This window comes from Ruditapes philippinarum, unplaced genomic scaffold (assembly GCF_026571515.1).
Source record: "Ruditapes philippinarum isolate M1 unplaced genomic scaffold, ASM2657151v2 ctg12871_1_1_1_1, whole genome shotgun sequence".
Classification (NCBI taxonomy): domain Eukaryota; kingdom Metazoa; phylum Mollusca; class Bivalvia; order Venerida; family Veneridae; genus Ruditapes; species Ruditapes philippinarum.
In genome coordinates this window covers 50873-77606 of record NW_026860865.1, presented here as the reverse complement: position 1 = coordinate 77606, position 26734 = coordinate 50873, and the positions used below count along the sequence as shown (strand labels likewise).

The window sequence follows — 26734 nt, the reverse complement described above, 5'->3', positions numbered from 1 at the left end:
TTTTATACATATGGTAAACGTCGGATATAGCTCTTTTGGTTCGCTTAATATTATTTCATTGTCGCCGCAAATACGTATTGATTATCCTACAGTGTATTTCAAACTTGAAGCCTAACAATTCGATGAAATGGCGTTTTAAAATATCTAGAAACATTAGCATTAGAATATAGCAATACAAACCTTTATTTAAATATTAAGCTGTATCCGACCTTTACCATGTGTATAAAATAAATCAAATTCTTTTGAATTATGGGACAAAGAATAGAAATTGCCTGTCATTCCTAATACATAGTACGAAACCGACATCTTTTAAGCAATAAATTTTCAATACAAATTTATAAACGGGGCAATAGAAAAACGTAATGGTATAATTTAATACCTCAAGATTAATAACGACTAGGGTGTACCTATTGCATCAGATTTCGAAAAATAAGTTTCTTTTTAATAAGGTTCTTGTCTGATTTGTTAAGTTAAGTACTTTAAAAATGCAGTAGAAATTGAAGCAATGTTCTAGCAGCGCAGAATATACCGAAGATGTTATTTCGTGGGGTGCTCCAATATTTTTTATTTAGTCTCACTCAATAAAGCGTCTAAAATAATCTAGTTTGCATTGTTAGTTCTTTTTAAATTAACTTTGTTTTAAAGTATGCGTTATTAAAGTCACTAAGTGTAAGTACTTGTCAATATCAAAGCTTCGTGTCTTTTTGGCTGTGCATTGAGTTATTTTCTGCCACAATTGAACATGATTTGATTTGAATGATATCCTTATATGATTTGTTCGGGTTAAGTTGTAAAATAAATCAAAGCTTGGATATAAAATTTGAAGGTAATTTTATATTTGATTTTTTTTCTTAATTCTTAATTGTTCTAAAAATGAGGTTCTTCATTATTTTTGTAGCTTGTTTGATCCTCACCGATGCGTTATTTCTCCATGACAATTGACCTAGGACAGTGAGTTTTTGGTCATTTTACTCTCGTTATAGATTTTAAAATTATGTTACGGGTCAGACACTTAAAAAAAGTTTATACGTCATTTTTATTACGTCAAAATCATCTAATATCTTGATTCCTTCTTTTGTCGCAGTTAAGAATGATCGTAAACTTAAACATATTTTTGAATCTTAAATCGGATTCTATTTCAATTAATAAATACAATGCCGCCCAACAATATCTTAACCATGACAAATATTTGTTAATGTATACATGCAATAGCGAATCTTTAAAATATCATCAGATAAGACGGTAGGTTTGAATTTTTGTCGAAAGGTTGTCACAAACATTATATTCCTTTTTTAAGTTTCAAAATAAACCAATTGAGGTAGTGCAATGAAATTGTGCAATGTAAGTCTACATACGCCCCTTAATGTATTCAAAAATGTCTTTTTATTGTTTATGAACATATAAGAGACGCCAAAAGTGTGAAATAATCATGCATTATAAGTTAGCAAAATATGATCTTCTTGTCCGCGAATGGTAGTGGGACAGTATTACGGGCCGTTACTACAGATTACGGCATTACTTGTATTATACCCTCGATAATTGAAGTTTTAATTAGTATACTGGAGTCGGTTGGTCGGTCGGTCGGAGAAGAGTTCTTAGGGGCATAACTCTGAAATTGTACGAGATATCAACAGAAAGCTTTGTAGGTAGATAGATCATAATGGGTATATTTACAGTGCAAACGAACCGTTACTTTGCCTTATTTAGAGTTACTGCAATTTGTTCAATTTTACCCCTAAACTTTGTTCGAGACATTACGTGAGAAATATAAAAAGTTTGTAGGTAGATATATCTCACTGAAAAGGAGTGACGTGAATAAGAACCGTAATCCTCCAATCCAAATTTTTTGAATTATTACCCTTTGTTCATTTTTACAATTTGAACGTTGTCCGGGACATAACTTGAGATCTATAAAAGGTGTAAATTCAAACCTTTGAAGGTAAATCAATCACATGGGATAGAAGTGAAGTGAAGAAGAACCATAACCATTACTTCCAATTCAAAGGGACATTCGATGATATGATATTTAAGATCAAGCGTTCGGCAGTATTTGTCTTCTGATGCCACTGAAACACTTGTTTTATCTCTTGTTATATCTCACTTGGACTACTGTAACGTCATATTGAACGGTATTTCGCAAACTTATTTATCTAAACCTCAACGTATCCAAAATATGTGTGCTAAGCGTGTATTAAATAGATTACAACTTGATAGTTCGAAGCAAGCACTTTTCGATTTACACTGGCTGCTCATTAAAGCTCGTATAATTTTCAAGATCCTAGTGTATATGTATAATTATTCTGTAGGAAATGTACCAACGTACTTATGGGTCGTCTGTGACCGAGTGGTTAAGGTCGTTGACTCCAAACCACTTGCCCCGCACCGCTGTAGGTTCGAATCCCGACAGGGACTTTGGATACTTTCATGTGAGGGAGCTATCCAGCTAGCTTACGGAACGTCGGTGGTTCTACAGTAACTTTCTAATCACATTTCAATATTCTACAGTTTTTTCAACATCACAGTTTATATCTAACCATGAATTCCGTGCTAAAAATAGGGAGGAAAAGTCCTTAAAAAAATAAGTTTTCAATTGTTTGTGGAAAATTTCTACATATTTGCTTTTCTTAAGGTCTCTGAGAAGTTTATTCCATCATTTTGGACCTATTGTACTAAACCTTCTATCTAAAAAGGTCTTGCTTCTGTTAAATGATTTGGCGACGTTCCAGCTTTACTGGTGGAGGAAAACTTTAAATATTTTTCTTATAGAAACCGAAAGATAGAGAGAGATATTTGTGTGTATGTATATGTGTGATATTTGTATATGTGTGTGTGCATATGTATGTGTATATGTATGTTGTTCAACGAAATCGTTCTTATTCTTTTTATCAATTATGTCATTATATAATGATGTGTATTTTAATTTACTTTTTTAAATGTATTTTAGATATTGAACAACGCCATTGAATATGTTTTATACGTAGAAATAGGCGTTTAATCAAATATTTAAGTTTCAAATACCAATTTTGAAGTAAATAACTTATTGCCATCGTTGATTTAAATTTTGTCCGAGACATGATTTGACAAAATTAATGTAAAAGTATCAACATGAGACTTTGTAGGTAATAGATCTCATGAAGGAGAATTGCAGTTCATTATAACTGATACCCTACTTTTGGAGTAATTGCCCTTTGTTCTTTTTTTACACTTTAAACATTGACCGGAACATAACTTAAGAATTGTTAAAGGTAACAACTAAAAAACTTTGAAGGTAGATAGATTTCACTGAGTAGAAATGCAGTTGAGAACAGTAGCCTTCCGCTTCCTTATTTTAGAGCAATTACCATTTGTTAAGTTTGGATTTCATCCTGGACATAACTTGAGAGCTATAAAAGATAACAGATCGCACTGAGCAAAAGTGTAAATACATAAAAACCGTAGCCCTCCCTTGCGAACTTTTGAAGTTGCTTACCTGTGTATTTTTTACACTTGGAACTTTGTTCAGGAGGTTATTTGAAAACTATAAAAGGTATCAACATGAAATTGTGTAGGTAAAAAGAACTGCAGAAATCCCAGGGCGAGAGAATATGTTGCCTTTGAAAGATGTCATAAAAACTCTGAATCAAAACTACTTTAATTTGTATTGTTGATTGTAGCACATATAATTCAAAAATATTTGAAAAATCTAGAAACTACTGCATTCTCCCTCAGTGCAAAAATTATGTTTTCTGGCAAGCACTTGTCGGGGGTATTCATCACTTGTGACAAGCACTGTGACAATATAGAGCAGACGACAGTTTACCTCCGATCACGAGATAATTGAATGTTTACAATCGTTGTGCAGTCCGGCAAGTAAATTCCCGTTTAGTAATACATATTTGAGATTATTTTACCAATAATTCAATTTTATGACAATTAACACCAGGGGGTACATTTTCACTTTTACAAACTGAACAATCTAGCTGTTACAGCGAAATACTGCTTGTTTTGTAAAGGTAAAAATTAATTTTATTTCCGCGCAAAAAGTGACACATTTTTTTCTATTAAAATGGCGGATTTTTTTTGAATAAAGAAGGGTTGTGATCCGGATGAACTTAAATGTATGAACATTACAAGTGAGAATTTAGGGGTAACGTTTTCTCTTTTTCTGCTTTTCTGCATCTATGCGTTCTTCTTAATATACCACAAACTATTTTAGCTAATAATCTATTAAAGTGAAGCTAATAATCTATAGTAAATCATAAATGTTAATATACCTTATTGTACTGATAAGATCGAATGCACAATCAATGCCATCATTAATCATTGTATTTAGGCGGTGAACAAAATGATGGCAATAGCAAAGGAAAATGAGTTCCTGCCTATTCGTTGTTTTCAGTCACCACTATTACAGCATGAACGCAACAGTGCGCATGTACACTTTATGTGCGGGTTTATGTATATGTGTGTTTTCCACGAACACTTATTTTTACAATTTTTATTTTGGATGTAAAGTTTGAATATATAATTTTTATTATTTGTCCCATATTTCAAAAGATTTTCATTTATTCTATAGACATGGTAAACGTCGGATTGAGCTCATTTGGGTCGCTTGATGTTATTTAAATGTCGCCGCTAATACGTATTGATTACCATACTTGAAACTTGATACTCGACAATTTGATGAAATGGCGTTTTAAAATATCTGAAAACATTAGCATTAGAATATAGCAATACAAACCTTATATAAATATCAAGCTATATTCGACCTTTACCATGTGTTTAAAGTAAATCAAATTCTTTTGAAATATGGGACAACGAATACAAATTACCTTTCATTCTTAATACAAATTACGAAACCGACATCTTTTAAGCAATAAATTTACATTACAAATTTATAAACAGAGCAATGGACAAACGTAATGGTATAATTTAATACCTCAAGATAAATAAAGACTATTTTGTACCTATTGCATCAGATTTTGAAAAATAATTTTCTTTTTCAATAAGGTTATTGTTGATTTATAAACTTAAGTACTTTAAAAATGCAGTAGATATTGAAGCAATGTTTTGGCAACGCCTTGTCTGGTATAAAATGAACACGTAATTTCGTGTTGTACTCCAAGATTTTTTATTCAGTCTCACACAATTAAGAATAATTTAGTTTGCATTGTTCGTTTTGTTTTAAATTAACTTTATCTCAAAGTATGCGTTATTTAAGTCACTAAGTGTAAGTACTTGTCAATATCAAAGCCTCGTCTTTTTTGTGCTGTGCATTGAGTTATTTTCTGCCAAAATTTGACATTATTTGAATTGAATGATATCCTAATATGATTTGTTCGGGCTATAGACTTTATAGATTTGATGATAAATCAATTATTTTAGCTTGGATATCAACACTTGAAGGTAATTTCATATTTGAAAATAAAATCATAGTTCTTAGTTCTTAAATGTTCTAAAATGATGTTCGTTAATATTTTTGTCGTTGGTTTGATCCTCACTGAAGAGTTATTTATCCATGACGATAGCTCTAGGACTGAGTTTTTGGTCATTTTAATCTCGTCATAGATTTAAAAATTAAGTTGAGTACGGGTCAGACGCTTGCAGAAAAACAGGTTATAACGACATTTCTTTTGACGTCAAAATCATTTTAATATCTTACATCTTTCTATTGTTATAGTAAAAAGTTGTAAACTTAAACATATTTTTTAAATCTTTTATCGAATTCTATTTCAACTGATATCATGTCACCCAACAATATTTAAACCATGATACACATTTGTAGATGTCCACATGCAATAGCGAACAAAGACGGTTGGTTTGATTTTTTGTCGAACTAACACTAAACTGTTCATATTGTAACTTTCCCGCCTACCTGGTAGAAGAAGACCTAAAGAGTCCCTACCGGCATTGTTTAACGGGCACCTGAGTAGACGGAGCTGTTAGCTTACTGATTAGTATCCTCACATGGCACAATCTAAGATCGGCATTGTATTCATAATAGACTTTATAGATTTGATGATAAAATGTACTAACGATTATCAATTGTGGGCAAAACTGCATTTTACAAGATATATCTCTATTGTTTTACTTATATAATGGACAGCATGCTTATCATATATTTACTTTCAGATTGTTGAGAATGGACAAAAAATCAGCCGGTTTCTCTGATAAACAAACAAATATGACACACAGGTCAAAAGTTGCATTTTACGAAAGCATAGCTAAATCAACAGAGGTACTGAAACGTTTAACATGTTTTACATCCAAAAGTAAATTTTAAAGCTCTTTCTGAAATGTTACATTATTTTTTGAAGTCAGACTATTTCTACGAAATAGATCTATTTTTATAAGGAAGTTATTTATATAAGATATTGTAAATTAAGAATTTCCAAAAATAACATTATACTACCATAAACATTTTCTTGACGTTTTATATAATTATATTTCAACTATTGTTTTAAATAGCCTGCTCGAAAGAAAACAGAAAGTCCCAGAAGAAAATATCAGCAAGCACATGCAGGTTGTACCTATGTTCCGCAAACATGGACCTTGCAATCTTTTTAGCTTGTAAACTATTTATTGTATTATGTGATAATGATTATATTACTTTAGTATATTTTGCCATTTGTATCATGTATCTGATTTTATAATATTTTCTCAAATGTCTGATATTTATGTACTCGCTAAACAATAACAATAATTTTCAAAACATTCTACTAATAAGAAAACCGATACAATTATCGATTTAACATTAATTTTAATGACGATTTAATTTATACAGAGTATTTTTTGCTGAAAATATTTCATAACTTTTATGAAGGTTGTTTTATATATAAAGTTCGTATCACAACTTTGAAAGCAAATTAAAAAAAAAATACTACAAAAGAATCTTCTAAAAATTAATTTATATTAAGTTCATTTGGCAAATTGTTATTTGAATATATTTTTAGCTTCAGCTATAGAGTGGGATGAGGAGTCCCCTCTACAAAGCCCATTACCTGGAAGGTCGTTTGATTTGAAGTAAATAATTATAAAATTGTTATGTAAATCGTTCTTGCTACATTATCACACTCTTATGATATGGCGATAAAGGAAGTTAATGTATTTATTTAGCAAACTAAACTATATAAAAGTTAATAATATATAGTTTTCTGTATGCATTAGAACATTCTAGAGGTTCTGCCAGGTTTTGTAGCTATGCTCTTTTCTTAATTTGCATAAACTCGGACATTTTGCAACTTTAAATAAAATTGTGATGCAGTAGTTGTATATGTATATATCTTGGTCGTGGAAAAGTTGCCTTAAGAATGAACAGTCTAAGATCATTCGTGAATCAAGGCAATCAAATTTAACTCAATGTATTTCTTTTACGAATCATTATTATTATTGTCAAATCAAACGCTTTCTTAAAACAAACCGATTTAAAGAATAAAGAATCCAGTGCCTCAATTTAAACAAGCATCCACTGTGTCTTATTACGTTCAACATTTCAGTTACGGCAGTGAATTCGACTACGAATTACGGGAGAGAATGGCACAAGTGTCTGTCAGTCAAAGCCGGTAAGTCTAAATATAGATAGATGTATTATTAGAAGACAATTTAGAACATGTGCAGTTGTTTTTAAATGTTTTAATCCATTCGCCAATTCCGTTAAGATTACTTTGAATAAATCATATTCGTGTTAGGTGGTGTTTAGATCTCATACGTTTTTAATCTGCATCAGCGATAGTATAAAAATTATATTGATTTCCTTTGTTCTTACATGTCCTGTAACATATAATGTAGAGACAATTTCAAAATTCCAGTCAGTTTCATAACACAGGGAGAAATAGGTTTACGTAAATATTTAAAGCAAGTGGTAATAATATTTGCAGCAGGTTGTCTCCACATGATTTGGAAATATTCCAACATCCCATGTGCATGATAAGCGCCGTAAGTGAAAAGAACAAAATAGGAGAAGAAACTAAAATTCATTTAAAGAGCGAAGAAAAAGTATTTGATCAAATAGCAAAGATAGATTGGCCAATAGTTGTTGTAGCCGTCGCAGGTTTGTACAGAACAGGGAAATCATATCTAATGAATCGTCTGGCGGAGTCGAACAAAGGTAATTTAAAAGTGTATGTTTATTGTATCAACTTAATTAGTTGCAGCATGATCTTATCGTATTTATCATACCTTTCTTATCCTACAAATTCATGAAATCGTCACTAAACCTTCTATCTAAAAAGGTCTTGCTTCTGTTAAATGATTTGGCGACGTTCCAGCTTTACTGGTGGAGGAAAACTTTAAATATTTTTCTTATAGAAACCGAAAGATAGAGAGAGATATTTGTGTGTATGTATATGTGTGATATTTGTATATGTGTGTCTGCATATGTATGTGTATATGTATGTTGTTCAACGAAACCGTTCTTATTCTTTTTATCAAGTATGTCATTATATAATGATGTTACTTTAATTTACTTTTCTCAATGGCTTTTAGATATTGTACAACGCCATTGAATATGTGTTATACGTAGAAATAGGCGTTTAATCAAATATTCAAGTTTCAAGTTACCTCTTTTGAAGTAAATAACTTATTGCCATTGTTGATTTAAATTTTGTCCGAGACATGATTTGACAAAATTAATGTAAAAGTATCAACTTAAGACTTTGTAGGTAATAGATCTCATTAAGGAGAATTGCAGTTCATAATAACTGTAACCCTACTTTTGAAGTAATTGCCCTTTGTTCTTTTTTAACACTTTAAACATTGACCGGAACATAACTTAAGAATTGCTAAAGGTAACAGCTAAAAAACTTTGAAGGTAGATAGATTTCACTGAGAAGAAATGCAGTTGAGAACAGTAGCCTTCCGCTTCCTTATTTTAGAGCAATTACCATTTGTTAATTTTGGATTTCATCCTGGACATAACTGAGAACAATAAAAGATAATTAACAGATCGCACTGAGCAAACGTGTAATACATAAAAACCGAAGCCATCCCTTGCGTCTTTTAAAGTTGCTTTCCTGTGTATTTTTTATACTTGGAACTTTGTTCAGGACGTAATTTGAAAAGTATAAAAGGTATCAACATGGAATTGTGTAGGTAAATAGAACTGCAGAAATCCCAGGGCGAGAGAATATGTTGCCTTTGAAAGAAGTCATAAAACCTCTGAATCAAAACTTCTTTAATTTGTATTGTTGATCGTAGCACATATTATTCAAAAATATTAACTGCATTCTTCCTCAGTGCAAAAATTATGTTTTATGGCAAGTTCGGGTGTATTCATTACTTGTGACAAGCTCTGTGACAATATAGAGCAGACGACAGTTTACCTCCGATCACGAGATAATTGAATGTTTACAATCGTTGTGCAGTCCGGCAAGTAAATTCCCGTTTAGTAATACATATTTGAGATTATTTTACCAATAATTCAATTTTATGACAATTAACACCAGGGGGTACATTTTCACTTTTACAAACTGAACAATCTAGCTGTTACAGCGAAATACTGCTTGTTTTGTAAAGGTAAAAATTAATTTTATTTCCGCGCAAAAAGTGACACATTTTTTTCTATTAAAATGGCGGATTTTTTTTGAATAAAGAAGGGTTGTGATCCGGATGAACTTAAATGTATGAACATTACAAGTGAGAATTTAGGGGTAACGTTTTCTCTTTTTCTGCTTTTCTGCATCTATGCGTTCTTCTTAATATACCACAAACTATTTTAGCTAATAATCTATTAAAGTGAAGCTAATAATCTATAGTAAATCATAAATGTTAATATACCTTATTGTACTGATAAGATCGAATGCACAATCAATGCCATCATTAATCATTGTATTTAGGCGGTGAACAAAATGATGGCAATAGCAAAGGAAAATGAGTTCCTGCCTATTCGTTGTTTTCAGTCACCACTATTACAGCATGAACGCAACAGTGCGCATGTACACTTTATGTGCGGGTTTATGTATATGTGTGTTTTCCACGAACACTTATTTTTACAATTTTTATTTTGGATGTAAAGTTTGAATATATAATTTTTATTATTTGTCTCATATTTCAAAAGATTTTCATTTATTCTATAGACATGGTAAACGTCGGATTGAGCTCATTTGGGTCGCTTGATGTTATTTAAATGTCGCCGCTAATACGTATTGATTACCATACAGCGTACTTGAAACTTGATGCTAGACAATTTGATGAAATGGCGTTTTAAAATATCTGAAAACATTAGCATTAGAATATAGCAATACAAACCTTATATAAATATCAAGCTTTATTCGACCTTTACCATGTGTTTAAAGTAAATCAAATTCTTTTGAAATATGGGACAACGAATACAAATAACCTTTCATTCCTAATACAAATTACGAAACCGACATCTTTTAAGCAATAAATTTACATTACAAATTTATAAACAGAGCAATGGACAAACGTAATGGAATAGTTTAATACCTCAAGATGAATACAGACTATTTTGTACCTATTGCATCAGATTTTGAAAAATAATTTTCTTTTTCAATAAGGTTATTGTTGATTTATAAACTTAAGTACTTTAAAAATGCAGTAGATATTGAAGCAATGTTTTGGCAACGCCTTGTCTGGTATAAAATGAACACGTAATTTCGTGTTGTACTCCAAGATTTTTTATTCAGTCTCACACAATTAAGAATAATTTAGTTTGCATTGTTCGTTTTGTTTTAAATTAACTTTATCTCAAAGTATGCGTTATTTAAGTCACTAAGTGTAAGTACTTGTCAATATCAAAGCCTCGTCTTTTTTGTGCTGTGCATTGAGTTATTTTCTGCCAAAATTTGACATTATTTGAATTGAATGATATCCTAATATGATTTGTTCGGGCTATAGACTTTATAGATTTGATGATAAATCAATTATTTTAGCTTGGATATCAACACTTGAAGGTAATTTCATATTTGAAAATAAAATCATAGTTCTTAGTTCTTAAATGTTCTAAAATGATGTTCGTTAATATTTTTGTCGTTGGTTTGATCCTCACTGAAGAGTTATTTATCCATGACGATAGCTCTAGGACTGAGTTTTTGGTCATTTTAATCTCGTCATAGATTTATAAATTAAGTTGAGTACGGGTCAGACGTTTGCAGAAAAACAGGTTATTACGACATTTCTTTTGACGTCAAAATCATTTAATATCTTATATCTTTCTATTGTTACAGTAAAAAGTCGTAAACTTAAAAATATTTTTTAAATCTTTTATCGGATTCTATTTCAAATGATATCATGCCGCCCAACAATATTTAAACCATGACACACATTTGTAGATGTCCACATGCAATAGCGAACAAAGACGGTTGGTTTGATTTTTTGTCGAACTAACACTTAACTGTTCATATTGTAACATTCCCGCTTATCTGGTAGAAGAAGACCTCAAGAGTCCTTACCGGCATTGTTTAACGGGCCCCTGAGTAGACGGAGCTGTTAGCTAACTGATTAGTATCCTCACATGGCACAATCTAAGATCGGCATTGTATCTATAATAGACTTTATAGATTTGATGATAATATGTACTAACGATTATCAATTGTGGGCAAAACTGCATTTTACTAGATATATCTCTATTGTTTTACTTATATAATGGACAGCATGCTTATCATATATTTACTTTCAGATTGTTGAGAATGGACAAAAAATCAGCCGGTTTCTCTGATAAACAGACAAATATGACACACAGGTCAAAAGTTGCATTTTACGAAAGTATAGCTAAATCAACAGAGGTACTGAAACGTTTAACATGTTTTACATCAAAAAGTAAATTTTAAAGCTCTTTCAGAAATGTTACATTAATTTTTGAAGCCAGACTATTTCTACGAAATAGATCCATTTTTATAAGGAAGTTGTTTATATAAGATATTGTAAATTAAGAATTTCCAAAAATAACATTATACTACTAGTAACATTTTCTTGACGTTTTATATAATTATATTTCAACTAATTGTTTTAAATAGCCTGCTCGAAAGAAAACAGAAAGCTCAAGAAGAAAATACCAGCAAGCACAAGCAGGTTGTACCTTTGTTCCGAAAACATGGACCTTGCAATCTTTTTAGCTTGTAAACTATTTATTGTATTATGTGATAATGATTATATTATTTTAGTATATTTTGCCATTTGTATCATGTATCTGATTTTATAATATTTTCTCAGATGTCTGATATTTATGTACTCGCTAATTAATAACAATAATTTTCAAGACATTCTACTAATAAGAAAACAAAGACAATTATCGATTTACAATGATTTAACATTAATTTTAATGACGATTTAATTTATACAGAGTATTTTTTGCTGAAAATATTTCATAACTTTTATGAAGGTTGTTTTATATATAAATTCGTATCACAACTTTGAAAGCAAATTTAAAGAAAAATAATACTACAAGAGAATCTTCTAAAAATTAATTATATTATAAATGAGTTCATTTGGCAAATTGTTATTTGAATATATTTTTAGCTTCAGCTATAGAGTGGGATGAGGAGTCCCCTCTACAAAGCCCATCACCTGGAAGGTCGTTTGATGTGAAGTAAATAATTATAAAATTGTTATGTAAATCGTTCTTGCTACATTATCACACTCTTATGATGTGGCGATAAAGGAAGTTAATGTATATTTATTAAGCAAACTAAACTATATAAAAGTTAATAATACATAGTTTTCTGTATGCATCTAGAGGTTCTGCCAGGTTTTGTAGCTATGCTCTTTTCTTAATTTGCATAAACTCGAACATTTTGCAACTTTAAATAAAATTGTGATGCAGAAGTTGTATATGTATATATCTTGGTCGTCGAAAAGTTGCCTTAAGAATGAACAGTCTTAGATCATTCGTGAATCAAGGCAATCAAATTTAACTCAATGTATTTCTTTTACGAATCATTATTATTATTGTCAAATTAATCGCTTTCTTTAAACAAACACATTTAAAGAATAAAGAATCCAGTGCCTCAATTTAAACGAGCATCCACTGTGTCTTATAACGTTCAAACATTTCAGTTACGGCAGTGAATTCGACTACGAATTACGGGAGAAAATGGCACAAGTGTCTGTCAGTCAAAGCCGGTAAGTCTAAATATAGATAGATGCATTATTAGAAGACAATTTGAGAACATGTCCTGTTATTTTTAAATGTTTTAATCCATTCGCCAATTCCGTTTAGATTACTTTGAATAAATCATATTCGTGTTAGGTGGTGTTTAGATCTCATACGTTTTTAATCTGCATCAGCGATAGTATATATTGATTTCCTTTGTTCTTACATGTCCTGTAACATATAATGTACAGACAATTTCAAAATTCAAGTCAATTTCATAACACAGGGAGAAATAGGTTTACGTAAATATTTAAAGCAAGTGGTAATAATATTTGCAGCAGGTTGTCTCCACATGATTTGGAAATATTCCAACATCCCATGTGCATGATTAGCGCCGTAAGTGAAAAGAACGAAATAGGAGAAGAAACTAAAATTCATTTAAAGAGCGAAGAAAAAGTATTTGATCAAATAGCAAAGATAGATTGGCCAATAGTTGTTGTAGCCGTCGCAGGTTTGTACAGAACAGGAAAATCATATCTAATGAATCGTCTGGCGGAGTCAAACAAAGGTAATTTAAAAGTGTATGTTTATTGTATCAACTTAATTAGTTGCAGCATGATCTTATCGTATTTATCATACCTTTCTTATCCTACAAATTCATGAAATCGTCAATTTGATATACATGTATATAAATTTAATATATGATAAATGCATTGTTTCTTACCATTATGCCAAACAAAGAAATAGATACTAAAGTTCTTTTTATAATGCTGATTCAGGTTTTGCGCTGGGAGATACTATTGAATCAACAACCAAGGGCATTTGGGCATGGTGTAAAATACACCCCACTCAGCCGAACACTGTTTTGTTGCTTCTTGATACCGAAGGCCTTGGTGATGTTGAAAAGGTATGCATTATTGATTCAAAAGCATTTAACAGCCAACTATGTGCAAAACAATAGTTAACACATTAATATTAATTATTAAACAAACTTATTATTTCACATTTCAAGTTTATACTTGTTGCATTTAAATACTTGTTTTAAAAGTCAATTCGGGTTCCGTGGTACTAACCATAAATGTCATTTTAACAAATTTTTAAGTAATACTTGTCATTTATGTAAATAAATGTGCATTAAATTCTGAGAAAATAATATTTTGAAAAAATTCCGTTTCTCGAAAAATAAATTAAGTAATCAAAAATTGTTTGCGAATTTCTTCACCATACACTTTACGTTATAAAAAAATATTTAAAACTGTGATAGGGCAAACCAAAATCCCTGATACGATTTCTTTTGTTAGTGAACTTTTAATGTGTTTTAACTGCGTGCAATTTCCTGGATTATAAAAAAAGTTATGTCTATTCAAATTTCGTGTGACCCGAATCAGACGAAGTGTCATTAATCGGCTGTTATCTCTCAGAACCCTAATTTACGCTAGAATATTGCATAACACGCAAATATCACACAAATGGGGGTCACAATATGCGGTTAACATACTATATCAATTGTTAATGACCAAGTCACTTCTGACCAATTAAATGCTGCTGATATATATAATTTCATAGCAGAAATTTCTTCAAATCTTATCGTAACTTACTGTCCGACTGGTATCTGTCGATGCTGTGACGTGACTATCGGTGAAAGTTAAGGCACTCGGTTGGGTGAAATTAAAATCATTAAAGCGTACCGCGAGCGACGGTAATTCAATTGTTTCAATTTTGAATTTTTATTATTATTATTATTATTATTCTAATTATTAAATGAAATTATATCAGTATTCGTGTATGAAATTTCGTTAAAATTTACATAAAAATAACGAAGACCGTGGTACGATGTACAAATAATAAAGGGATATAATATATTTTTGTCCGACCAATTCATATAAATGCTTGACATATTTTAACAAAAAGGTTAATGGTATCACTCGATAAATATTCAAATGCACGTCATAGATTCAGTTTCTTATAATATACAATCATGTATTTCATTCTTTGTTCCAGGTAATTAGTACTGAGCGAACGATATATTCAAGATATATATTTCTGTAAACATGTGCTCAAATCCGTCCGTCTTTCTATTGATTCATAAAGAAATAATAATCTGCAGATAATCGTAAAAATATTTTTAGAAATTCTCAGGAACATCTTACTACAAACCAGATAGGCGTTAACATAAAAAAATAATGTATGTTTCTTTTGACATTGTTAGAAAACGAGGTTGAATGTACAACTGTACAAAAGTCGATACAATCAATGTAATGTCTATCAGAGTACGGGACAAACAGATCATTATTTCACACATTATTAATATCTTAGACAGCTACACTATATTAACCCTCCATACGGTCTAGCGATTTGCCTCTATGCTAAATTATTTACGTTACATCTTTGCCGGCATTTAAATGGCTCAATAAATGGTTGGTGACATAATGTTCAGATATTCATAAAATATATGAGTATTTCTATGATATTACGAATAATAATTATCAACTTTTAACAAAGAAACCGGAAATAAAACTGTACCGGAACGGTGTAAACTTTAGCGATGCTGCTACTGGTTTTCACGCTTTGCAGAAATTACGTTCTCCGCCTTATTTTGCGGCAAATTAAATCTAATTTTTTCCCGCATCTCTTTGAGTTAGCGAGTAAGTTATGGCCTATTTTTGTATTATGTGATTGTTATAGTATATTTTCTTTCCTTTTCCATATAAAGATCACGTTAATTAAGCATGTAGAGTCCGTTGTGTGTGTAAAATCATAGGCGCTTTTTTGCCGTGCTAGCCGTTCCCATTCCGTACGGTTAGGTTAAGCACCACTATTTTCATTTGGGTAATATGCCACTAAATCATTGTGTGTGAAAGAAAAGATGGTTAAATAGATTTATGTTTTAACTGTTGATTTGTGACAATTTAAGTAATTTTTATACCAGTTGAGTGTTATGTTGGGCTATTTTGTAATGATGCTTGTTTAATTAAGGTGTCATGCCCTTTTGTCTTAGACTAGAACCTTTTGAGATATTTGCAGTATTATTCACTGTATTGCTTTAAAACCTTTTGATATGTTAAGGTTGTTACAATTATAATTGTTTGTTTACAGAGATGAGTGTTAAGACAGGAAGCATACTGTCCAGTCATTTCAAGCCAAGTTAGACAGTGCATGACGTAGGTCATTTTTCATATGTAAAACAAATATGTTACTTGCTACATTTTTGGACCATATATTTTGCTTACATACTTGAATAGATTTATAGACTATATTGGTTGTTGATAGAAATATTCAATTCATACTTTAACTTTCTAGTCAGTTGGTAAAACATTATTATTTTTGTGTAGCTTTATTAAATAATTTTTAGTACATCTTTTCTGGTCAACTAGTTATAACTTTGTCTCGACATATCAGAATGATAAATAACTCAAGACTTATTTACTTAATATGTATTTCTTGTTTGTTCCAGTTCTTACGAAATAAATCCATAAAGCAACTTGGGTCGTTTCGTTATCTATCTGTCAGCTAAGGACAGAACAAAAACGGTCATTAAAAGGATTAACCAACTACTGAATTCCCTTATTGATGCTTCAACAGGGGATGGAGCGTTACAAATAATTGACTGGTTACGCGCATAGCAGATACAAATGGTAAAGATACGGATTGAAATCGTTTAAAATATATTTTAACCTTAATTATCATAATCTTATTTGAAAGGGTGACCCAAGGTATGACAACAAGATTTTCACCCTAGCGACACTCCTTTGCAACTGTTTAGTTTACAACATGAAGGGAGCGTTTGATAACGACGCCGTCTCTAAATTAACGTATCCTTTTGTTTATGATGTAATATGAGTCTTATATTGATTTAAAGGTATGTGAATGTATTTTTAAACTGTATAAGCTTTTGCTCTCCAGAATCAAATGCAGCTTTAAACAATATACATTCTAAGCAAGATATGATAAATTATGATTTGGTTATATATATAATGCAATACGAATTGTGAGATTTAACTATAAAGTTTCATTAGACTACCAACGTTTATTCATATTAAATCAGAATGTTTATTTCCATCCATTCGTTAGCATAGAATTATTTGTTATTTAAAGAGGCGAATACAAAGTGTATAATCCAGCATTAATCATCCGGAAATAATTAAAAGTTAATGTGTTTTGTCTTTTTCTATTAAATCGCTTATTTTTGAGCACCGTCGATTATCGACTTTATATATAACGTTCATACTACATTATCAAGATAACATTTAATGTTCTTTGTACGGAATATATAAACAATGTAGTATGTATGGAATATAAGCGAGGATTTGAGTGCTTATGTTTATCATTCCTAAACCCTCAGCTGTGCCTGTTATTTCTACACTTTCTATGTTTAAGCATTGGTTGGCAAGTGAGTTAAAGTCCACGACATGTACGTCATGACCACCTCGGGGCTTTCTTTTATGTAAGAAAACCATCTGGGTAATTACGGAACGTCGGTGGTTTTACTCTGAAACCCCATTGTGTCTAAAATAAAACACGAGGGACACCTGAGGATTCCTTCCTAAAATGAAAAGAAACATGAAATGCGCCGAAAAAAACATCGGTGTGACTTCAAAACAAACAAAACAAAAATTTGAAAGATATCTTAAATTGCTTTTTTTAATATTAGTATAAAATTTACAAAGTTTTTTCTCTGATATTCTTAAAATAAATAAATAACAAAATAATACATAGCTTGACAGAAGTACTTCAGATTTGTAACAGAAATGGCCAGTAATATAAGATTTCGAGGGAAATCTCCTGAGGATAATCAGTTGATCAATCTAATACTTCCTGACTTCGTTCTATGTTTGAGAGATTTCAGTCTCAAATTGATAAAAGATGGGAAAAAGATAACAGAAAACGATTACCTTGAGCAAAGCTTAGCAGAGAACAAAGGCAAAACAGATCAGTTCAACAAACCAAGAGCATGCATCAGAAAATACTTTACGAAACGCGAGTGCTTTGCTTTCCCAGTTCCGGGTGATGGTGATGTTCTTGAGAATCTGGAAACTTTGAGCTTTACCCAGTTATCTAAAAGATTCAAGGAAGTAACAAGTCGGTTTAAATCCTACATATACAAAATACCACCGAAGAACTTGCTAGCCAGTAAACCAATAAATGGACAAAGTAAGTTATAAATGACAATAAGTATTGAAAGTATGCGGTAAAATCTCGACATACATCTAAAGCCCTAAAATCAATGCTACAATAACCCCATATTGGTTTATATTAACTGAATAGTATCAAAACATAAATGAAGACGAAATTGTCTATTTGCAAAGAAAAAATTAACATAAACACATTTTAAGTTGATGAAATTCAATAATAATTTAAACGTATACAGAAAATGATTAAGACATTGAGGTTGTTGTAAGCAATTTGCAATACAGATATATATTCCGATGCAGCTTTTGTAGCGTACTATAAGCCACTTTAATAATAATTTGCTTATTAATTCAATTAATCAGCATCTTCTTTTTAAAGATGGTGAATCCTGGTGATTTTTTTCATTGCATCATAATTATTATAAGTTACCTTGACTGTTTATTGTCCTTTTCTCTATTCATAGTGTTCGTTACGTTGGCTGATCGCTCAGTAACAGCTATAAAAAATGGGGCTGTTCCAGATGTTGATGACGCATTTACAGCTGTAGCGAAAATAGAGAATGCTAAGGTTGAAAAAGAGGCTCTGGATATTTTTAAAAATGAAATGGAAACAGTAAAACTTCCAGTCCCTGAAAGTGATTTAAGTAACCGTTATACAAACGCACAAAATAAAGCGCTACATCACCTTCGACAGAATGTTGTTCATGACTTTCAAGCGGAATGTGAAATTGAAGCACAGGTAAGAGACTATTAATAATGTTTCTGTTATGCAAATGGATGCCTTATCTTCCATTCAAAGTCCAGTCAATTGACCAAGACTTTACTCAAAAGGATTGGGTTTGCAGTAACTTAATTTGTCTTGAATGTTCTTTGTTCCTTCTTAGTACGTTAGCCACAGAAATATATTTACATTTTGTCTTTTTATAGTACACACTGACCTTTATACGAGGGCTGATTGATAAATTCGCGGAATTATCCTCTAAAAACCAAATTTCTTTATTGAACTACATGAAAATTCGAATAGAGGTAAACCAAAATGTTTGCAATTACATTTTCATATTGCCGAAAATATATCACAATTTTCCTATGGATACACCGTACCCATAGCAATCACTGCCCTGTGACTTGAGCACGCTGTATCTTAAAGTATACTTGATATAGTATAAATGTCACTGCGGGAAGAAAATTAATTTAAAAGCTTATTTAGCGCTAACGCGTGTAACGTTAGTGTGACGTCTTGACGTCATTTCCCGTAAATTTAAAGACGATGCGTTGAACGAAGCGTTAACCTCGATGTCTACAAGACGGCAAATTACGTCAGCAGACGACACTGAATTACGCGCTGTCATCAAGTTTTGTGTGGGACTGAAACTTTCACCGAGCGAAACTTTTAAAAAGATATAAAATTCGGAAACACTGTCTACTGGTGAAAAGACATTTGTGTATAAATGTCATGAGTGGTTTAAGAGAAGGAAGAATATCCATGTATGATGACAAAACAACTGGTCGGCCGACGTCTACATGTACTATTTGAAACACAGCCATAGTGAAAGAACTGCTGGACGTTTACAGGTGCGTTACGGTGCAGGGTATAGCTGAACACTTATCTTTCAATTAGTATGCCGTGCAACCCATTCTTACAGAAAAGGTCAACATGTCGACAGTTGCCGCTCGCTGGGTACCCCCACCCACATTCTGACGGAAGTCGACAGACAGAAGCGCGTGCAGTATTCTCTAGAATTTCTAAAGCGTTACGAGGCACATGGTGAAGATTTTTTTGGACAGGATCGTGTCCACGGACGAGACATAGCTGCAGTATTACAATCCCGAATCCAAACACCAGTCTTCTATTTTGAAGTAACATGACACACCTCCGCACAAAAGGCTCGAATTCAGCGAAGTGCTAAGAGTATATATACTTTAGTAACCGTTATACAAACGCACAAAATAAAGCGCTACATCACCTTCGACAGAATGTTGTTCATGACTTTCAAGCGGAATGTGAAATTGAAGCACAGGTAAGAGACTATTAATAATGCTTTTCTGTTATGCAAATGGATGCCTTATCTTCCATTCAAAGTCCAGTCAATTGACCAAGACTTTACTCAAAAGGATTGGGTTTGCAGTAACTTAATTTGTCTTGAATGTTCTTTGTTCCTTCTTAGTATGTTAGTCACAGAAATATATTTACATTTTGTCTTTTAATAGTACACACTGACCTTTATACGAGGGCTGATTGATAAATTCGCGGAATTATCCTCTAAAAACCAAATTTCTTTATTGAACTACATGAAAACTCGAATAGAGGTAAACCAAAATGTTTGCAATTACATTTTCATATTGCCGAAAATATATCACAATTTTCCTATGGATACACCGTACCCATAGCAATCACTGTCCTGTGGCTTGAGCACGCTGTATCTTAAAGTATACTTGATATAGTATAAATGTCACTGCGGGAAGAAAATTAATTTAAAAGCTAATTTAGCGCTAACGCGTGCAACGTTAGTGTGACGTCTTGACGTCATTTCCCGTAAATTTAAAGACGATGCGTTGAACGAAGCGTTAACCTCGATTTCTACAAGACGGCAAATTACGTCAGCAGACGACATTGAATTACGCACTGTCATCAAGTTTTGTGTGGGACTGAAACTTTCACCGAGCGAAACTTTTAAAAAGATAGAAAATTCGGAAACACTGTCTACTGGTGAAAAGACATTTGTGTATAAATGTCATGAGTGGTTAAGAGAAGGAAGAATATCCATGTATGATGACAAAACAACTGGTCGGCCGACGTCTACATGTACTATTGGAAACACAGCCATAGTGAAAGAACTGCTGGACGTTTACAGGTGCGTTACGGTGCAGGGTATAGCTGAACAATTATCTTTCAATTAGTATGCCGTGCAACCATTCTTACAGAAAAGGTCAACATGTCGACAGTTGCCGCTCGCTGGGTACCCCCACCCCCATTCTGACGGAAGTCGACAGACAGAAGCGCGTGCAGTATTCTCTAGAATTTCTAAAGCGTTACGAGGCACATGGTGAAGATTTTATTGGACAGGATCGTGTCCACGGACGAGACATAGTCAATCAACACCGTCTTCTATTTGAGACATGACACACCTCCGCACAAAAAGGCTCGAATTCAGCGAAGTGCTAAGAGTATATATACTTCATTGATAGGCATTGGCTCCTGCTACAACACAAGGTGCGAGAGGGATCAACTGTAAATGTGGATTATTATTCAAAGGTAAAATAAAAAATATAACGGTTACTATTTTGTTATTCTTTTTTTCTATAAATACGTGTAGCGCTAGCCGATTCTAGTATTTGATTTTGTTTATTCAATTTTAGAAAATGCATTTTAAAATAGCGCCGTAATGCAGTCGTTGTGCGTTATCAATTTTCAGGTGTTACGTTGGGACTTGGTACAAGCATTGCATCGGAAGCGACCTCAGCTAGACCTGGACGATGTTATTCTGCACCATGATAATGCCCCCGCACACCGGGCTCACGACACAGAACTGGAGATTAGCCTGCTTGGGTTCAGTCTACTGCCACACCCACCGTATAGCCCGGACTTGGCTCCATTATACTTCCGTCTATTCCACGGTTTGAAGAAGGAACTAAGGGTGCAATTGATTTGAAACATCATTAGAGCTACGCACCAGGGCGAGATAGTCTCGTCGTTCTGTTCAGACTGGTTTAAAGTTATCTTTGACACAGGCATAAGAAATGTGTCGTCAATGGTGGTAATTACGTTGAAAAAGTGAAACGGAAATTAGACTTACCTGTTTATGTGACGTCAGCGTGTAACAACGTCGCATCGGCGTGATTCAAGTGTAGGGTAGTGTAGTGTTTTGCATGTAAACTTTATTATTCAATATATCTCAATGATTTTTATTTGGCCTTTTATCAGTCGAGAGTAAAGGTATCTCATGGTGTAAGTTATTTGTTAGTTCTTCTTTCAATGTTTAAGAAATAATAGTATTCCGCGCATTTATCAATCAGCCCTCGTATTTTAGCTAAATCTTTCCATTATTCGAAGAAAATGCAATAGAAAATGACATATTATCTTATTACTAACCTTCTTCTGAAAAGTTATAATAAACCAAACATATATATGTTCTGTCTATTTCAACAGATAAATTTATATACATTTATGCCAACATTTCTAAATGTCAACAGATATTTTTTAAAACCTGTTTTGAAATGTTTAATTATTTCTGCTTTGCGAACAAGTTACATATTTCAAACAACAATTTCGATGGATAAAGCGTAAAGAAGCCCTACTTGATTTATTATTATTATAAATAGATAGACAATTCATTTTATAATTCATAAAATCTACATCTCAGAGAATATTAAACGTTATTTATCTCTATTTTAAAGTGGATTTAAAATTTAGATGTTTCTGTAGCCAGCCCCATATTCTTCTTCTAAATCAAGTAAATTATGGCTTAGCCATATCTTCTTTTCATGGTAACAACAAACAAATAATATTTTAGATGCCACAAAGATACCATCGTTCTTCTTTGTCTTCTTCTTCTTCTTTTTTCCATCCTTTGAATCTTATCAATGACCATGTCATTCATCAAGGGATTTTTATATCCGTTTTGATACAAAATCGAGACAAGGTCTCTTCGAAGGAAATGCTGCCTATCCAAAGCCTGGAGGGATTTAAAAAGAAACTATGTGTTGGACCGGGTGCCAAATGTACATTCAATGTCTTCATATAATTGTAAATAGATTATCTCAGTTAGTCTTTTATATTGGCATTCATGAATAGGTTTTGAAATAAGTTAAACATGATTAATGTTTCATATATATTTAGCTTGTAGCCAAAAATAAAGGTCACATTAACTTCATTAAATTGGTTGATGTTTATGTCTAGTCAAGAATCATGGCATTCATTGAAGAATTTCGAAATAAGTTTGCAAACAACAAGTGTTGTATATTAGATGATGAGTTACTAGCAATAATTAGGACATCAACACAAAGTTCGAGGTCACAATATTACGTCAAAGAACATAAATAAGAATAGATGTGTGTTTATATAACATATTGTGGAAAACTCTAGAAGCCTGTGGTCAATGCCAAAAGTCATTATATTATAGTGCCTTGATATTTATACAAATGCCTTTAGTCCAAATCTTTTCCATTCATTTTAATATTAAAAAAAAATATTGCCGTCATATGTAGTACTTGAAAGTGATATTCTGCCGCGGGAGCGGTGGCCGAGTGGTTACGGTGTCTGCCTCTCAATACAGGACTCATGCGTTCCAGCCCTAATCCAGTCACGACCATGTTTCTTCATTTGACACCAGAGTGCAGTTGGTGTCGGGAAGCTGACTCGAGATATATTAATATAAATTGCAAGAACTTGTTTCGCTGTCCAAGATTGGATAGCTATGTATAAATCAATATTTCATGTTTTAGAAAGCGCAAACGTATAGTTTGATAACGTTTAAGAACAAGTAAATGCTAATCATTTGACGATAGATGCACTAAACATGCAAACAGTTGTCATTAAAGTAGCGAAATGTAATAAACTTGTATTTTAAAACAGAATAGCATGTAACTTTATCTATTACCAAAAGGCACAAAAGAACAGATGATTCAGGTCAATGGCAAGTGAGTACCACTTAGGAAACTTCATCGAAAATATAAAGATAGTAGAAAAATAAATGCATTTCAGGAATATGATTGGTCATTAAAAATATTAAAAGCTTAGTCTGAACGAGGTTTCAGTTTACAACACCAAGGCCATTTTAATGCTTTAAAGGTCCTACCCACATTAAAATTTATAAACATTAATCATGTCAACCATTGATAGTATATTGATGTTTGAGATTGTGGTAATAACTTTTCCATTATGTATGCTTCTTGAAACGATTGCACACACTGAAAATATCAGAAAATGTTTGCAAATGTTTCTTCAATTTGTACCATGCAAAGGTTGTGTTCTTTCACTGGGCCATACATGAAACGTATTAAAATATACTTAATATAAATAAAAAAAACTACAATTATTATAACATTTTTATTATTTGATTTATATATGGAAGATCCATGATGTCCTCTAGTGTCTCAAATAATATATGAAAGGGCAACTAAGTTCTTCTATCATCAGAAAATCTTTACAGTGTCTAAGTGGTCGGTATAACTGAAATCCAATAAGAAATAAAACAAACTATTTTAATTATTTATTTACAGAGAAAAATGGATGGAATTTGGAACAAGGTCAAAACAACTAATGAGAAAAAAGTTCGAGAAAAATGTGAGAATACATTGCAAAATGTCTTTGTGAAATATCTTAAAAATAGTATAAAAAACGGAGAGTATGAAACAGCAGGTGGCCATCGGAGATATAAGCATGATGTTGAAAGAACCAAGGATGAATATGTCAGTGTTCTCAGAGACTTCAAGGAGAACGAGGTTTATGAATAATTTTATATTTATCATGGTAGTATTACCTTGTTAAACATATGTTTAGAATCCCCATTGAAGACATATCCTCAAAATGCTTTACCACAATATAACTGAATGACTTTCTTGTGTTGAAATATCATTATGTTATTTTCTTGCAATGAATCTCATATGAGAAATCTCGTGACATTAGGGCTGTCTGTTTAAATTATGCTTCTATGAAAATAGAATATTAGAAAAAATGAAAATAGGTATATTTCAACTTTTTCAAAGTTAAAAATCATACAGGAATCATATGGTATACAACTATTTATTCTTTTCATAGATTTTATCTACATGGTATGGATTTGTAGAAAGCATGAAAAGAACAGAAGCAAAAATACTTGAAGCTGATGAAAACTTGTCTCAGAGGGAGAAGGAAGGTATTTGATGATTGCTACAGAAGCAATACATTATTCCTTCAAACTTTCGTGGAAACAATATATAGTTTTCTTGGAAAAAAACTTTCGCACAATCATAATGATCGCGAATTTCGCGAATGGTACAAAGCAATCAATATATTACAAATATCATAAGTATGCATTTTTGTACTTGTTCCCTCTATTCCCGCAAGACAAGATTAAGGGATAAGATAATGACAAAATCTTTAAATCTCACCAATAAGCAATCTATACGTAAGATAAAATATATACCATTCTGATGTAATTCACCAATACCATAAAAAATATGCATTCAGATGACTTTTTTCTTTGCAAATGGTGTAATATGTATTAAAAATTATAACGACGACTTAAATAGCAGTGATTGTGATTGACCTTACAATATGGAAATAAATCACCATTTGAATTTGTTAAGTATTGAAAATAAACAGTTGATAATTATCTATATAGGTATTATTTGCTATGTCTTTTTACAAAATAATACCTTCCTTAACCTACATTCAATGCCTGCAAACTGTAAATAACATGAATTATATGGTATTATTTAAACTGTAAATAATAGATACTTTCAAACAGCATGAACGTTTTTGCAAAGGGAAATTTATCGTAGAAAAAATGTGCACGGGATAAAGTTATGCATACTATATCATAGTATTGTAATGACATTGTGATAAAATCTAAATTGTTAAAACTACAAAATGTTCTCGGATTTGTTAAATTCAATTTTAACGTGGATAAAACCTTATCAGAAATGTTTCCATCGAAAAAAGTGCCGAGTTAAACAGTGCGAAATATTTTCTAGGATTACAGTACTTAAATGTTTTTTTTTTAAATTATCCATTTAAAACAGCTTTGTTTGATACTGGAGCGTTTCACTTCCTATACCGGTAACTGTATCCTCCGTTTCATTTTTCCCTTCAACAATGAATAGCACGTGATCACTCAGAAAACATAAGGATAACAAAACGCAGGAGCTATAAAATCATAAAACCAGTTATTTACTTTAGATATAGTCCACGCGTTCTTAGAAAAATGAAAGCAAATGATGCACAAATTCAATTAGAGTGAAATAATAATACTATTAAGGCATGTGTGTTAGCTCTTAAAATTGTTTGTTATTTATTAAATATAAGTGCAATTAAATGCTCCTATAACCATATCTTATGATCAAACATTCACGATAATGCTTTATTTCAGCCGAGCAAAGACGAAACCAAGAAAAACTCGACGAATTATTGAGGCAACAGCAGAAAGCACACGAGGACGCGTTATTCCAACAGAAACAATATTTAGAAGATCATTACGAAAAGATAGATAAAGATCGCCGTGAAAAGCAAGCGGCAGATCAAGAAAGATATGAAGTAATGCTGCAAGAAAGGTTAAAAGAAACAGAAGAAGTACGTCTACAGGAAGTGGAACGGAGGCTGAACTTTTAAGAGAAAAGGAAGAAAGGAGAAAGAGAAGGTGGGTTGTTGGAAGAATATGGGATGCGTTTTGGAACGAATGAATAAACCATGAACATTTTGAATTCTTTGACACACTGAACAAATTCATAGTTAGTAGCTATTTTAAACATTGTTTTGTATGTAGAAAATAGAATGTAAATCAATTGTTTTAACATTTCTTAGCTTAGTCATAATTACATTGAGGCTTTTTTGTGCTTGCACATATTTGGTTAAACATTACTTTAATTCACAGAAAAAAATATA

The 26734-nt window shown here is 32.0% G+C and overlaps 2 protein-coding genes across 3 annotated transcripts; both read left to right on the top strand.

Annotated features, from left to right (window-relative positions):
- Positions 1-538: 538 nt before the first annotated feature.
- LOC132713618 (guanylate-binding protein 6-like) lies at positions 539-20044 on the top strand. 2 transcript variants are annotated; one of them, XM_060696265.1, is made up of 10 exons: positions 539-826; positions 6109-6214; positions 6445-6499; positions 6930-6999; positions 7473-7538; positions 7854-8083; positions 13804-13931; positions 16727-16836; positions 17760-18175; positions 18618-20044. In XM_060696265.1, exons 2-10 carry the CDS (start codon positions 6119-6121, stop codon positions 18905-18907), a joined length of 1461 nt encoding a protein of 486 aa, XP_060552248.1. In that variant the 5' UTR covers positions 539-826; positions 6109-6118; the 3' UTR covers positions 18908-20044. The 2 variants fall into 2 exon arrangements, with proteins under 2 accessions (XP_060552248.1, XP_060552249.1); XM_060696266.1 differs by lacking the exons at positions 539-826; positions 6109-6214; positions 6445-6499; ... (1 more) ...; positions 7473-7538; positions 7854-8083 and adding exons at positions 11610-11717; positions 11949-12003; positions 12451-12520; positions 12988-13053; positions 13363-13592.
- Positions 20045-20078: 34 nt separating this feature from the next.
- LOC132713620 (guanylate-binding protein 2-like) lies at positions 20079-26461 on the top strand. Its single transcript, XM_060696269.1, has 4 exons — positions 20079-20171; positions 24373-24594; positions 24911-25007; positions 26223-26461. Exons 2-4 carry the CDS (start codon positions 24379-24381, stop codon positions 26459-26461), a joined length of 552 nt encoding a protein of 183 aa, XP_060552252.1. The 5' UTR covers positions 20079-20171; positions 24373-24378.
- Positions 26462-26734: the final 273 nt, after the last annotated feature.